We start from the raw sequence: 15,934 nt of genomic DNA, 5'->3' as shown, positions 1-15,934 counted from the left end.
CTGACCTTTCAGTCCTGGGCATCTTCCATTGGCAGAGTGAAGCCATGCACAAACTGGAGGAACAGCACCTCATATTCTGCTTGGGTAGCTTACAAGCTAGCAATATAACCACTGAATTCTCCAATTTTAGGTAACTAACCTACACAGCCTTTCCCCTTTCCCCCCTTCGTTTCCCTGTGCCCTACATTTCTCCCTATCCCATCTCCCCTCTGCTTCTACATATTCTTTCCTCTAGCTTTCCATTTTGCACCTCTTCTTTCTTTATTTGCTTATCTCACAGTTTTTGTCTTTTCATCTCTGGCCATTGTCCAACCGATCAATACACCCCTCACCTGCATCCACCAAACACTTGCCAGACTTTCTCCCACTCCCAACTCTCCTCCTGCTTAAACCCCCCCCCACTAAAATCAATCTGAAGAAAGGTCCCGATTAGAAATGTCACCTATCCACATCTCCAAAAATGCTGCCTGAGTTATTCCAGCACATTGTGTATTTTTTTGCAAACCAACACCTGCTGCTCCTTGTATCTCCACTTTAAAGTTCGTCCTGAATATGTTAACAAAAGGCTGCGATAACGATCAGGTTACCTGATGTGAAAGTTCTGTATGTTGACATTTTTGTAAGGAGCTGTCTTGCGCTGACACCAGAGCAGCAATCCTTCCTTTGCAGATGTCTCTATGGAAACAAGAGGCACATTTTTAGCACAGCGTCACTCTACCAGGATTGAGCAGCTACATTTTCAGGAGTACATCAAGGGCCTGTCCCACTTTCACCACCTAATTCACAACCTTTTTTTACTCGTGGACATTTTTCATCACGCTGGAAAAAAACTCCCCGGCCTACTTGATGCCACGAGTACCTACGGCCTCGTGACGACCATGCTGCGAGCATGAGTCAAGGGCAAACTCGGCAGAGGTCATGAATTAGGTCGTGAAAGTAGGACAGGTCCTTTAGGAATTGGGGGAAGAGCTCGACAGGACATAGAATGCAGGATCGTCAATAGATGTGGGATAAAAAATAAAGTCAATGAGAGACACAGTATGGAAACAGGCCTTTTGGCTCACTGAGTCCATGCCGAATATCAACTACCCCCAGATTCTACCACTCATCTATGTGCTAGGGGCCAATGAAACTACAAAACTGCATGTCTTTGGGATGGGTTTACTGAAGCAGGTTCGATCCTGACCTCAGGTGCTGTCTGTATGGAGTTTGTACATTCTCCCTGTGCTCCGGTTTCCTCCTTCGTTCCAAAGACGTACAGGTTTGTAAGTTAATTGGTTTTGGTAAAAATTGTAAATTGACCCTGGTATGTAGGATAGAGCTAGTGTATGGTGTGATCATTGGTAGGTGCAGACTCCCTTGGCCAAAGGGCCTGTTTCTGCGACATATCCCTGTAGTCTATTAAGTCTTACCTGGAAGAATTCTCCCTGTGGTTCCTAGAAAGCCCCTGCAAGGCCAACATAGAATTTATTTTGGAGATCACCACAAGCAAATGTTTTAAAAGTATGTTTGCAGGGAACAGTGTACATTCTGGGTGAAAGGCAGTATTTTGCTTTCAATATCACACTGTAGAAATGTTTATTTCAGCCCCTGCTCAAGCCACTTAAGCACCAGGAACCAGGTTAATAATAATAATAATAATAATAAATTTTATTTATGGGTGCCTTTCAAGAGTCTCAAGGACACCTTACAAAAATTTAGCAGGTAGAGGAAAAACATGTAAGGGGAATGAAATAAATAGTAGAGACATGACTAGTACACAAAGTAAAGACCGAATACAATTCAAAACACAATATGAGGCAATTAGTGCACAGATGAAAAGGGAGGGGGACGTGGGGCTAAGGATAGGCAGAGGTAAGAGATGGGTCTTGAGGCGGGACTGGAAGATGGTGAGGGACCCGGAATTGCGGATCAGTTGGGGGAGGGAGTTCCAGAGCCTGGGAGCTGCCCTGGAGAAGGCTCTGTCCCCAAAACTGCGGAGGTTGGACATGTGGATGGAGAGGAGACCGGCTGATGTGGATCTGAGGGACCGTGAGGGTTGGTAGGGGGAGAGGAGGTCAGTGAGATATGGGGGGGCCAGATGGTGGAGGCGGAGGGCTTTGTAGGTGAGGATCAGGATTTTGTAGGTGATCCGGTGGGAGATGGGAAGCCAGTGAAGTTCTTTGAGGACTAGAGTGATGTGATGCCAAGGATTTGGTGTGGGTGATGAGTCGGGCGGCTGCGTTCTGGACCAGTTGGAGTCGGTTGATGTAGGTGGAGCTGATGCCAAGGAGAAGTGAGTTGTAATAGTCCAGTCGGGAGGAGATGAAGGCATGGATGAGTCTTTCAGCAGCGGGAGGTGTGAGAGAGGGTCTGAGTTTGGCGATGTTGCGGAGATGAAAGAAGGAAGTTTTAATGACATGGCGGATGTGAGGCTCAAGGGAGAGGGTGGAATCAAAGATCACGCCAAGGTTGCAGGCCTTGGGAGATGGGTAGACAGTGGTGCCGTCGATGGTGAGAGTGGGGTTATTGATTTTGCTGAGTGTGGCTTTGGAGCCTATGAGGAGGAATTCTGTCTTATCGCTGTTATGATGCATCCAGGTTTTTATAGCTGACAAACAGGAGTTGATATGGGAGAGGGGGGGGTTGTGGGGGGATTTGGTGCCGAGGTAGATCTGGATGTCATCGGCGTAACAGTGGAAGTCCAGTGGAAGTGGCGGAGTATCTGACCAAGGGGGAGGATGTAGATGATGAAGGGGAGGGGGCTGAGGACGGAGCCTTGGGGAACGCCTTGAGTGACTGTGGCTGTAGCAGAGGTGTGGTTGTGGAGAGAGATCAGTATCAGTATCAGTATATCTTTATTGTCATTTCCTGAGTACTCACATACCCAGAGGAAACAAAAAAACGTTGCTCAACCAGTGTCCATTCAGTGTGCAGTACAAATAACAACAAATAAATAGAAATAAAAATACATATATCATGAACAAATTAAATTAAACACTCTACTCTCTATTAAACATCAACAGGCGTTCCGATCTGTAGATGAAGTGGGATCTGTTGGAAAGGTAGGAACGGAGCCAGCTAAGTGCAAAGCCTTCAATGCCGAGGTATTTGAGTCTGGTGAGCAGGATGTTATGGTTCACTGTATCGAAGGCTGCGCTCAGGTCGAGGAGGATGAGGATGTTGAGGGAACCAGTGTCAGCAGAGGTGAGGAGGTCGTTGAGGACTTTGAGGAGAGCAGTTTCTGTGCAGGTTGACAAGGTAATACAACTATCTCTTTGGGAGGTACCACACTGCTCCTCAGTAATTCCCTTGTGAAATTAGAGGACAGACAACACATCACAAGGGAGGTCATGTCATAAGGTCATAAATGATAGGAGTGGCATTAGGCCATTCGCCCCATCAAGTCTGCTCCGCCATTCAATCATGGCTGATCTCTCTCTCCTTCCTAACCCCATTCTCCTGCCTCCTCCCCATAACCTCTGGAACCCGTACTAATCAAAAATCTATCTATCTCTGTCGAACAGTTTGTCTTTCTGCTTAAGTGGAAATAGCAGGAAATGGGCTAAAGTAACCACAAGAAGGGATCCTGCTAATAACAGACTAGTATTAAGCCCAATAAAAACAAATTCATATCCTTAACAATTGAAAGATCATTGCCCTGGAATAAATAAACTATCCACTTTCCTGGATATCCTGTCCCAGTTAAGTTCATATTTCCTTTTATTAAAAGGAAACTTTATTCCAAGAAGCAAATATTTATGCATGTTCATGTTAAAAGATGACTAAAAATGTAGTTCCATTGTTGATGATGAAAACCCATTGGGTCCACATCTACTTCACGACCCACTGTTAATGGTGTGGCTCGGGTTTGCAATTATACAGCAGGACGGGTTCATCAAGTTCCTATTCATGTCAGAGTCAAGGGATACGGCACCAATTTATTTACTTCTTTATTTCAAAGTAACATACCCTCATGAGAGGGAATGGAAAGGAGTTTCATTCACCTACAGATAATTGTTTACTGCTTCAGACTCGTTAAAAGACCTTTAAAGATAAACACAAAATGCTGGAGTAACTCAGCGGGTCAGGCAGCAAGGAATAGGTAACGTTTCAGGTCCAAGACCTTTCTTCAGACTAGGAGTCAGAGCAGAGGGAAACTAGAGGTCTGAAAAGGTTCAGAATGAATCAGAGCCAGCACCGATGATCAAGGAAAGGTGGAGCCCACAATGGTCCATTGTTGGCTGTGGAAGAGGTGATTACAAAGGGATATATGGATGCGAACAGTGGAACTGGCAGGACGACTAAGGTGCAGAGAGAGGGGAAATGTAGTGGTTGCATGAAATGACAGGAATCAACGTTTATACCGCTGGGTTGTAAGCTGCCCACACGAAATATGAGGTTTGATAGACATTCAGTTACATGGATGGGAAAGGTTTAGAGGGTTACGGGCCAAATGTGGACAGGTGGGACTAGGATTAATGGGGCATCTTGGTCGTCATGGGCAAGTTGGACCTGTTTTTGTGCCGTATGCCTCCACGTTCCTTGCTGAGAAGAATAACAAGCAGAGCATGGGTTAGCCTCCTCATTAAAGGATCCACATGTTAAATAATCGTGTGACAAAGAAGGCGCCTTGCCACAGCAGGGTTTTCAGTATGAATAACTCCCGATTTCCAAGACTTTCATGACTTAGAATTCACAATGAAGTTTGAATTAGACATCATTGTGTTGTTTTTGTTTCAAAAGGTTTAAAAACATTAACATCTTCCCTTTAGGAGCAGGTAATCTGTTGTAAGGATTTTCTATTGTACCTTTCATGGGCATCCCATTTTATTCTAAACAAAATACAAAGGGTATTTTCCTCCCTCTGGCTTTACATTTCACTCCTCCTCTCTTTATCTGACACCTTTATGTCTCCTTTGCACCTCTAGCTTTTGTCATTAATGCCATTAATGCCCGTCCCACTTAGGAAACCTGAACGGAAACCTCGGGAGACTTTGCGCCCCCCCCCCCCCCCCCCAGGTTTCCGTGCGGTTCCCCGGAGGTTTTCGTCAGTCTCCCTACCTGCTTCCACTACCTGCAACCTCCGGCAACCACCTGCAAACTCCGGGAACCGCACGGAAACCTTGGGTGGGGCGCAAAGTCTCCAGAGGTTTCCGTTCAGGTTTCCTAAGTGGGACAGGGGCATAATATCCATCTGCACTGCCCCCTCCCAGCTTTTCAGTGATATCCACCTATCATTTGCCAGATGTTGTCCCACCCCTACCTCCCTTTCCAGCTTTATTCCTACTACAACAATCCGTCTGTAGAAGGATCCTGACCCAAAATACTATATGTCCGTGCCCTACACAGATGCTGCACACTGCAGCTCTTTTGTGTCGTGCTCAGGATTCCAGCATCTGCAGTTCCTAGTATCTCCAATTATATTCAAACGACTGCTATCATGTAGCAAAATAACACAGCTATTTGTTCTGTTGGTGGAGAGAGAATTGAAACAATTTCCATTCTAATTAGCACCTGAGAAAATGATAGCAAAGCCACAATAGGTAAATTCATGAGGCATTGTGCGAGATTTAGTCAAGCCATTGTCCCCACATGCCTCAAAACTTCCACAATAATCCCCATAGCGAAGAAACCAGTGGTTGCCTGCCTAAATGACTACCGCCCTGTCGCCCTGACCCCAATAATAATGAAGTGCTTTGAACGCCTGCTGAAACCCCACATTACTGCCAGCCTCCCCTCATCGTTAGACCCCCTACAGTTTGCCTATCGCCCCAACCGTTCTACAGAGGATGCCATCTCTACCACGCTGCACACAGTACTCACGCATCTGGAAAACAAAAACACATATGCCAGAATCCTGTACATTGACTTCAGCTCAGCGTTTAACACCATCATCCCACAGAGACTTGTGGAGAAACTAACCCTGCTGGGCCTCAACACCACCCTGTGTCACTGGATCTTGGACTTTCTGACAGAGAGACCGCAGTCAGTCTGTGTTGGCAAGAACACTTCAGGCTCGATCACGCTGAGCACCGGCTCCCCTCAAGGCTGTGTGCTCAGCCCGCTGTTGTTCACATTGCTCACACATGACTGTGCTGCCAGATTCAGGGACAATAAGATCATAAAATTTGCGGATGACACAACAGTGGTGGGACGAATCAGCGGAGATGACGAATCAATGTACAGGGAGGAAGTAAAACAACTAGTGGACTGGTGCGGCAAAAATAATCTAGAATTAAATGTCGACAAAACGAAGGAGGTGGTTGTCGACTTCAGGAGGGCGCAGCCAAAGCATACACCCCTCAACATCAGTGGCACTGCAGTGGAGAGAGTGGAGAGCATAAAGTTCCTCGGTGTGCAAATTACAGACAGCCTCACCTGGTCCAGGAACACCACTGGGACCATCAAACGGGCCCATCAGCGACTGCACTTCCTGAGGAAACTCAAACAGGCCTCACTCCCCACCAACATCCTCAGGACTTTCTACAGGGGTACGGTGGAGTCTGTACTCATGTACTGCATAAATACGTGGTACTCCACCTGCAACTGCTCGGACAGGAAGGCTCTGCAGAGGGTAGTGAGGGGAGCAGAGAGGATCATTGGCGTCTCCCTACCCTCGGTACAAGAACTGTATCAGAGCCGCTTTCTGAAAAAAGCTCAGAGAATTGCTAAGGACAAACTGCACCCCCTCCACATACACCTGGATCTCCTGCCATCAGGCAAGAGATATCGCAGCATCAAGCCCGGACTACAAGACTGCTAAACAGCTTCCTGCCACAGGCTGTGAGGCTGCGAAACAGTCACTCTGTACTCACAGTCACCTGATTCTGCGGCTGGCACGGGCACTTTAATAACTGGCACTAGCCACTCAAATCAGCTGCCCCGGACATTTTTATGATTGGTTTTACTGTATTTTAACGTTGTTGTTTTACCTGCTTTTAACTATTTATACTGTTCCATCAGGGACTGGATTGTTTTTACTGTTATTATGTGTGAAATGTTTTAAATTTCATGTGCGATGCTCCGCTATTCCCTGGGAAACGTCTTTTCATTTTGCACTGTACAACTGTTGCTTGCAAGATGACAATAAAGGTTGATTGATGAATATTGATTTCTCGAACTTCCCGGCATTACCTCTCTATCCCTCTCCCACCCAAGTCACTCCAGCTTCTCGTTTTTCGCCCAACAGCTAACAATGGCTTGTTTCCTTCATCATCGTTACTTTTTTGCATTTCTTTCATTCATTGTTCTTTATCTCTCTACATCATCATCTATACCTCTCGTTTCTCATCCCTAACTACTAGATAGATAGATAGATAGATAGATAGATAGATAGATAGATTGGTTGATTGAAGAAAAGTAGACCATCATCTGCTGCTAACAATGAATGGAAACTAAGGTACACAAAAAATGCTGGAGAAACTCAGCGGGTGCAGCAGCATCTATGGAATGAAGGAAATGGGTGACGTTTCGGGCTGAAACCCTTCTTCCGCTGAGTTTCTCCAGCATTTTTTTTTAATGTACCTTCGATCTTCCAGCATCTGCAGTTCCTTCTTGAAAACAATGAATGGAACAATGAATGGAACTGATTAGATCTCCCAGCTGGAACTCCAACATTTACCAGGAGTTTTATGGTCATACTTCATCTAATTAGATTTCGACTCCCCCAATACAATGAATTGACAGTGAATGGCCACAATCAAGATTGCCCCGTTTTCAGATAATCTAAGATCAACATTTTCCCTGCAGCAGACGAGCTGCTAAATTTCTTTCCCATCAGCAACAAAAGGTAATATTTACTTACGCTCCACAGAGATGTCCTGAATGGCAAATCGGAGGATGATTGTCCAGATCATACCAAGTGTCATTTTTGCATTACCATCCACAATTTCTGGGGAACGAAAACAAAGAGAAACATAGCTTTAAATAAATGTTTTCATCATATTTATCTATAGCCATGTATTGGTTTAGCGAGAACAAAAATAATTTGAACACAATGGATATTGTGAAAAGTTTGGTTTGGTTTAGAGATTACAGCTTGTAAGTAAGACTTTCATTTCCTGGGACATATGACAACAAAACACTCTTGACTCTCTCTTGATTCTTGGAACCAGGCCCTTTGGCTCATTGAGTCCATGCTGACCACCCATCACCTGCTCATACCAGGTTTATGTTATCCCACTTTCACAACTACTCCATACACAATTGGGGAAATTTCAGCTTCACAGAAGCCGCGTGTCTTTGGGGGATGAGGGAGGAAACCCACACAGCCACAGAGGGAACGTACAAACTCCACATAGAGAGAACCTGCAGTTGGGATCGAACAGATGCAGTATCTGGGGTGATCTTATAGAAATTTACAAAATTTTAAGGGGTTGGACAGGCTAGATGCAGGAAGATTGTTCCCGATGTTGGGGAAGTTCACAACAAGAGGTCACAGTTTAAGGATAAGGGGGATGTCTTTTAGGACCAAGATGAGAAAAAAAAATTTCACACAGAGAGTGGTGAATCTTTGGAACTCTTTGCCACAGATGGTAGTTGAGGCCACGGTTCATTGGCTATATTTAAGAAGGAGTTAGATGTGGCCTTTGTGGCTAAAGGGATCAGGGGGTATGGAAGGCAGGTACGGGATACTGAGTTGGATGATCAGCCATGATCATATTGAATAGCAGTGCAGGCACGATGGGCCGAATGGCCTACTCCTGCACCTATTTTCTATGTTTCTATGAACAGGTGCTGTGAGGCATAAGCTCCACCAGCTCCACCATTATGCCACCATTCCAAGGAATGGCAGATTGTTGGCGGCGCGACTCACCCGTTGCAGCGGCCCCTACAGCCTGTCTGTCTTTTTTTTATTTTTTGTCTAGTTAAATGTAGTGTTTGCTGTTTTTTAATAGTATTTTTAAATGTGTAAATGTGGGGGGCGGGGAGGGGGAGGGGAAACTATTTTAAATCTCTTCCCTGTCCGGGAGACCCGACTTTTTCCCTGTCGGGTCTCGGCTGTCGTTGGGGCCTAGCACCGTGGAGCGGCCTCCAGCCTGAACGACCCGGGGGCTCGGGAGACTGCGGAGCTGTGGATCTGCGGACTCACCATCGTGGGGCTGGCCGGCCTCGGAGCGTGGGGAGCGGCGGTGACTCGCTGCTGCGACTCGACTCCTGGGGCTCGGAGGCTCCAGCAACGCAGCCGCAGGTCCGGTGGACTGGGACATCGGGAGCTCGCGGGTCTGGGAGGAGAGAGAGAGAGAGACCGCTTCCCGGAGCACCCGCAACGCGACTTCTCCAGCCGGTGTCACGGGGTTGGAACAACCCGGACCGGGACAGTACATCACCCGGCACGGCTTCATGGCCGTGGGACATTCCAGCGCCCGCCGGGGGCTCCAACATTGTGACTTTCAGACCGGGAGCGGGGCCGTAAATCGCCCCGCGCGGCCTAAAATGGCCGTGGGACTCATCATCGCCCGCCTGGGGCTTGGACATCGGGAGAGACACGGAGAACAGGGGAGAGAAAAGACTTGCCTTCCATCACAGTGGCTTCACTGTGATGGATGTTTGTGTGAATTTAATTATGTGTATGTCTGTAAGACAGTGTCTTTGTTTGTATGGCTGTGGAAACAACATTTCGTTTGAGTCTCACTGGGGCTCAAATGATAATAAATTTGTATTGTATTGTATTGTATTGTATTGTATTGTATAGTTATTGCAAGTGTCCTGGACAATATTTAAGACTAACATCACCTGTTCACATTTGTTTTATGTTATCCCACTTTCTCATCCGCTCCCGTCGTGTTAGCAGAAGTTTAACAGAGGCCAACAAACCTACAGTACTCATCCTTAATCATACATTTGCTCACTAATCTAACATTTTTAGTCTAATTTGGTTTATCATTATTGTCACGTGTACTGAGGGAAAGTGAAAAGCTTTTTGTTGTGTGCTATCTGGTTAGCAAAAAGGTTATACCTGATTACCATCAAGTTGTCCACAATGTACAGATACAGAATAAAGGGTATAACATTTAGTGCAAGATAAATCCAATGAAGTCTGATGAAAGATAGTTTGTAGGTCTCCAATGAGATCAACACAAGGTCAGGGCCACTCTCTAGCGGGTGAGAAGACCGTTCAGTTGCCTGATAACAACAGCTGGTTAGAAACCGTCCATGAATCTGGAGGTATGTGTTTGCAAACCTCTGTACACCTTGCCTGATGGGGGAGGGGAGAGATTGGAGCGACTGGGGTGAGACTGGCCCTTGATTGCTGGCCTTGCCGAGGCCGTATGAAGTGTGGATTGAGTTAATGGAAGGGCATGATGGGCTGAGCTGCAACTTTCTGCAATTTCTTGCGGCCTTGGATGGAGGCTGTCCCCATGTTGTGATGTGTCACGATAAAACACATTATGGAGCATCTGTGGAAGTTAGTGAGGGTTGTTGGGCATGTGCTGAACATCCTAAGTTCCACGTACATTCACAGAGTGGGCAACATTTGCTATTGAGTAAAATATGCAAAATCACATTTGCAGGAGAATCCTCTCATAGTGCGGAGGTGGATTAGAAAGAACAAATCAAATCGGATCTTCTGCCAACACTTTTCAGTATTTCAAACAAGCCTTTGGCAAAAGTTAAGATCTAGGAAAATATACGTATCTCAAAATGTTCATAACACCTAGATTATGCACCTGCAATTAGGTGTTTAAACAGCTTCTGTTCGGCAGAGATATTGGTAACTTTGAGGCAGGTTGAATGCATGTTAAACTGTGCATAGGCTGTCAATTGTGGCCTGCTAAATCCATGACAGCAAGCAGCCATAGCAACAACGCGATGACCTTTAACCCTGCAAGATGTCAATAGCAGAGGAAGCACTCAAGAATTAATTTCTCCTGGAGGTAGTGTTTGTGTGTGTGTGTGGGTGTGTGTGTGTGTGTGTGTTTGTGTTCGTTTTATTGGCAGCGTTGATGCTGACATGTTAAAATGATTCCTGTCCTTTGTCTCAGCTGTTCTAAGAGGAAATCACAAATGTTGGGACTGAGAAATCAAGCAGTTAACAAGGAGATTTTCCTTTTTCAAATCTACATGCGGCCTTAATTAAGGCTTGGGACTAAGAATCTTTTTAAGTTATCAAATGTTCCCCTTTAGTTTTTTGTGATCTTTAATGCCTTGCAGAAGATTGAATGGTAATTCACCAGCTTTCTTCTTGTTGCCAATTTTCCAGCTGATGTACTGTGATCATGCCAAGAATATTTGATTACTTGTGAATCACATTAATAAGCAAATTACTCTTCTTCTACTGACGTGCAACTTTAAATAACCACAGATAGACACAAGTGCTGGAGAAACTCAACGGGTCAGGCAGCATCTCTGGAGAAAAAGGGCAGGTGACATTTCGGTTCGGGACCTTTCTCAATCAGTCTGAAGAAGGGTCCAGACTTGGGAAAGTTAAAAAGATGGCGACTCTGGTGCAGAAGGAGGAGGCGACAGTGGCAGGTCGGGACCCTTCTACAGACTGAAAATAGAGGGAAGGAATCTAGAGGTGGGAAAAGTGAGGTAGAAATAACTACAGTCCAATTGCAGGCTTCACTGGTTGCATATGTGAAGGAGACATTTTTCTGGCTTAAGAGTTCACATATGCAGCATTTTATTCTTCAGTGTTACACATAGGAAAATAAATTAATCTGTGACTGAATGCTACCATTCCAGAAATTCAACTGAGCACTTCCAGCGGTGGATTGTGCTGGTTCCCATGACATGATTTCCGTGCAAGATGCACACGGAGATGCATCATTTTCCATACAATGCTCCTTTAGGACGTTCCACAGGAAATTAGGTCATGCCATTCTGGGGCGTGCCTGTCACTGGGCTCTATCAGAGCTGTGCTGATTCAAAGCACTGTTCCTTGATGAAGGCCACTCACTTCCCACCTCACCCCACCCCACCCATCTCAATCTCCAGCTCACAACTCTGTCCCACCTAGCCCTCTCCACCAACCCCCTGCTCAATTCTCTGGTCTAACCCCTGAATCCCTGGGCGGTACAGCGGTAGAGTTGCTGCCTTGCACCGTCAGAGGCCCGGGTTCGATCCTGATCACGGATGCTGTCTGTATGGAGTTTGCACGTTCTCCCTGTGACCGCGTGGGTTTTTTCCAGTTGCTCCAGTTTACTCCCACAGTCCAAAGACGAGCAACTTTGGAGGTTAATTGCTTGCTGTAAATTGTCTCTAGTGTGTGGGATAGAATAAGTGTATGGGTGAGAGTTGGTCGGCGTGGACCCGGTGGCCTGAAGGGCCCGTTTCCACGCTGTATCTCCTAGAACTCTAAAAACGAAAACTTAAGAATGCAATAAACCGTCTCCTCCATAAAACATTGTTTCTGTCTGAACAAGTCAAAGAACATCATGCCTCTTCAACCAATGTTGAGGACTCACAGCGAAACCAGGAGGTATGAATTGGAGAATTCTATAAACAAAAAAAGAGGAAATAAACTGGGATGGGGGAGGAAACTAGAAAATAAATGATACTAAAGGAAAAAATTAATAAAAGGATTTTATTTTTTATAAAATAGCCATCAATAAATACGCAAATGAGATTTTACTGGGAACTGGTTAGCACACAACAATAGCGTTTCACTGTACACGTGACAATAAACTAAACTTTACACTGGCTCAAGTTCATTTTCATTGCCAAAAGTTGATTGGCAGTGAAGAGGTCCTGCCATTTACAACCTGCTTACTCTGGAGATGAAACCCTGAGATTTTGCAGCCTGTGGTCGGAGAGGCATTCAAGGCATTGTGCGTTTCAATGCAACCCTTCAGTCAGGTCGTGCTGCAGCACAACTCGTGCAGGAGGACGGGGCTCTGACCACAAGGTCTTGTGTCTCGGTTTAACACTGCAGATGCAGCAGCTTGAGATTGTCACCCACTTTACTCCTCAGTAATGGAAATCTTTGCTGCCACTTCTGCTGCAAAGTCCAGCTCAGCATCTACCCAACTGTGGATAACAACATCAGTCGCCAAAACCTGGCGGCTCTTGCATGACGTCTCAGTGGACTATTTCTGTCCACTTTGCTAATGGGGGATTGTGCTTGGGTATGGCACTCCTGTAAACATAGAATTTCCCTGTGCAGTTGCACAAGACAATAAAGCAGCTCTGCCCGGGCACTGCACCATGTGCTCTCTCTTTGCTGGTGAAGAACCAATTCCAGATCACCACTTTTAATTGCACCCTGTTCCGCAGGAAAGGCAACTTTGAATTCAAATTCATCAGTTAGCGAGTTTGTGCTACTGCGATCCAATATTTCACTTAACTGTAGGACCAAAATAATTCTTGCCTCAGTAAGTTTGCAGTCTGTGGGAGTTAATTGAATGCAAACTCACTTGGAACCAGTTCCCTGGTGCACACTCTCTGTCCATGCAGGTTTGCTTGTGGCAAGACTTAAAACAATTAAATACACAGATACTGCAGTGGTTGAGATCCTGAACCCAGTGCCCAGAAGGGCGATGGAATCAAATGGCAGTCGTGTCAAGTGGAAACTTAGACATTGGAAGAACAATAATTTGGAGCGCTGGAGGATAAAAAGCAGAGGAACACAACTCAAGGGGCCAGCATCCACTAAAAGGGTTGAGTGGCCTCATTCTGTACTGTAAAGATTCTAACTGAAAGATCGTTTATAAACAGAACAACTCCTATATTTATTTCAATCAATACCGATATCTCTCCCCAAAAGTTTTTTTTTTTAAATTGACTATTTTTACAAATTTCATCTGGGACGCCAAAATCCACAGAATACACAAAAGATATTTGTGTAAATCCAAAGAAAACGGAGGATTAGCTCTTCCTAATTTTTCTTATCTACTATTGGGCGACCAACATCAAAAATATAATCTTCTGGATGGATGATACATGTCAACAGGTAAATTGGTTAAAAATGGAGAGGGAAGATTGTTTGCCTTTTAACATAGGAGCGATTCTTCCTTCTCCAATACATCTGAATAAATCAAAGTATGAGCAAAATCCGATAATACACAGTCCCCTACGTATCTGGAAACAGTTGAAATTAAGTCTCAAACTGAGAAATGTTCCATCTTCATCCACAAAGCTTCATTAGTCACACTTGTGGTGCCCCCGCGCACATTACGAAGTCCACTACCATTGATAATGGAAGTCAAAAGGTCAAAGCATTGCTGTGCATTCTCCAACCAAAGTTGCTCACAATTTAAAGCAGTCCCCACATTCATTTTGTTCTTCACATCCAATGAATTCCAATCGGAAATGTTTTTAAAAATTATTCACCCAAAAGATTTGAGCAAAATTAGAAAAACTATCCCAGTGAATGATAATGTCAAAAGATACCCCCCACCCCTGTAAGTAACTTCTAAGTCCATCTTCTCAGACAGCCACATCTGGAGCATACATGCTGGTGTGTCTCTTGGCGGGATGGTGGACAAGTAGAGGACAGCAAAGTGTTGGAAGTTGGTCACTCATCTTAATTTTACACTGGAGATCACATGCGTGAGAGGAGGCAGGGGGAAAGGGGAGATTAAGTAAAGGCTGAAATAATTCCCCATGGCTAAGGTAGAATGACTGCATGTTGCTGATGATTCGAAATAAGCTTTGTTCTTTGAAGGAGGGCTTGACACAACGTAAAGTGTCCACTTGTGAACATTCGCTCTGGAATAGCAACTCCAGGGAGGAATGTGAGCGGAAAGGGGCGGCACGGTGATGCAGTGGTAGAGTTGCTGCCTTATAGCACGAGAGGCCCAGGTTCGATTGTCCCAGGTATGTAGGATGGTGTTAATGTACTGGGTGATCACTGATTGGTGCGGACTGAGCTGAAGGGCCAGTTTCCACCCTGTATCTCTAAACTGATCTCGTAACAAGTGGAAACAACATATTTCTCTCAGGTGCCAGCAGCTGGGCTGTAGCAAGTGGCTGCGGGGAAAGGGAAGCGCGCAACTGATGCAAAGCAGCAACTGCGCCGAATGTCATGCACTCTGGGGAAGTGCAGGTGATGCACTGACAGCGTCACAAGGTAGGTGCGGCATGTCCTTTCTTGCTTTAGGGAAGCTGGAGTGAACACTGGAATGGGAAAGCATGAAGGAAGGAACTGCAGATGATGGTTTAAACCGAAGGTAGGCATTCTGCCTCCATCTATTATGATCTTATGATGGTCAGCAGGAAGTAGCAGCAGCTGCTGAGAGGGGAGGGAGACCTTTCAGTGGCAGGGGTCTGAAGTGCTGTTGCCAGGGGCCACAACGTGAGCCGCAACAATAGCCGCATCAACTGGACAGTGTGGAAGCCGGTAAAGACGGGCTCGCTGGTGCAGACCAGTGGCATCGCGCCTAGTTTTAAGGTGAAATGACACAAAGTGTTGGAATAACTCAGCAGGTCAGGCTGCGTCTTTGGAGAACAAGGGCGGGTGACGTTTCGGGTCGAGACCCTTCTTCAAACTCTTTTTTCCCCCATTCTTCCTTGAGACTTTAGAGATACAGCACAGAAACAGGCCCTTCAGCCCACTGAGGGCACACCAACCCCAATCACCCCGTACACTAGCACTACCCTACACACTAGAGACAATTTACAATTTTACACAAATCAATTAACCTACAAACCTGCACGTCTTTGGAGTGTGGGAAGAAACCGGAGCACCCGGAGAAAATCTACGCGGTCACAGGGAGAACATACAAACTCTGTACAGACAGCACCCGTAGTCAGATTCGAACCTGGGCCTCTAGTGCTGTAAGGCAGCAACTCTACCGCTGCGCCACCATGCCGCTCCCCCACTCTTTTCAGAGTCTGAAGAAGGGTCGAAACGTCATCTATCCATGTTCTCCAGAGATGCTGCCCGACCTGCTGACGTACTCCAGTACTTTGGGTCTTCTTTCGTGTATTAACCAGCACCTGTAGTTCTTTGTTTCCAGGTTTAGGTCTGGGACTGACGAGATTACTCCGTGAACTGGATGGACATGAT

General features: G+C 45.8%; 1 protein-coding gene across 5 annotated transcripts in view; it reads right to left on the bottom strand.

Annotated features, from left to right (window-relative positions):
• Positions 1-15,934, bottom strand: part of actn1 (actinin, alpha 1) — a 202,430-nt gene that overhangs the window by 71,379 nt on the left and 115,117 nt on the right. For all 5 annotated transcript variants that reach the window (XM_055640801.1, XM_055640803.1, XM_055640800.1 and 2 more), the window contains exons 4-5: positions 7,787-7,873; positions 588-675 (exon numbers count right to left, since the gene is read on the bottom strand). In XM_055640801.1, the coding sequence (XP_055496776.1) occupies positions 588-675; positions 7,787-7,873 (175 nt within the window). The remainder of the gene's footprint in view (positions 1-587; positions 676-7,786; positions 7,874-15,934) is intronic.

The sequence above is a fragment of the Leucoraja erinacea genome, chromosome 9, assembly GCF_028641065.1.
Source record: "Leucoraja erinacea ecotype New England chromosome 9, Leri_hhj_1, whole genome shotgun sequence".
NCBI classification, from domain to species: Eukaryota; Metazoa; Chordata; class Chondrichthyes; order Rajiformes; family Rajidae; genus Leucoraja; species Leucoraja erinaceus.
This window is presented reverse-complemented; position numbering and strand designations above follow the sequence as displayed.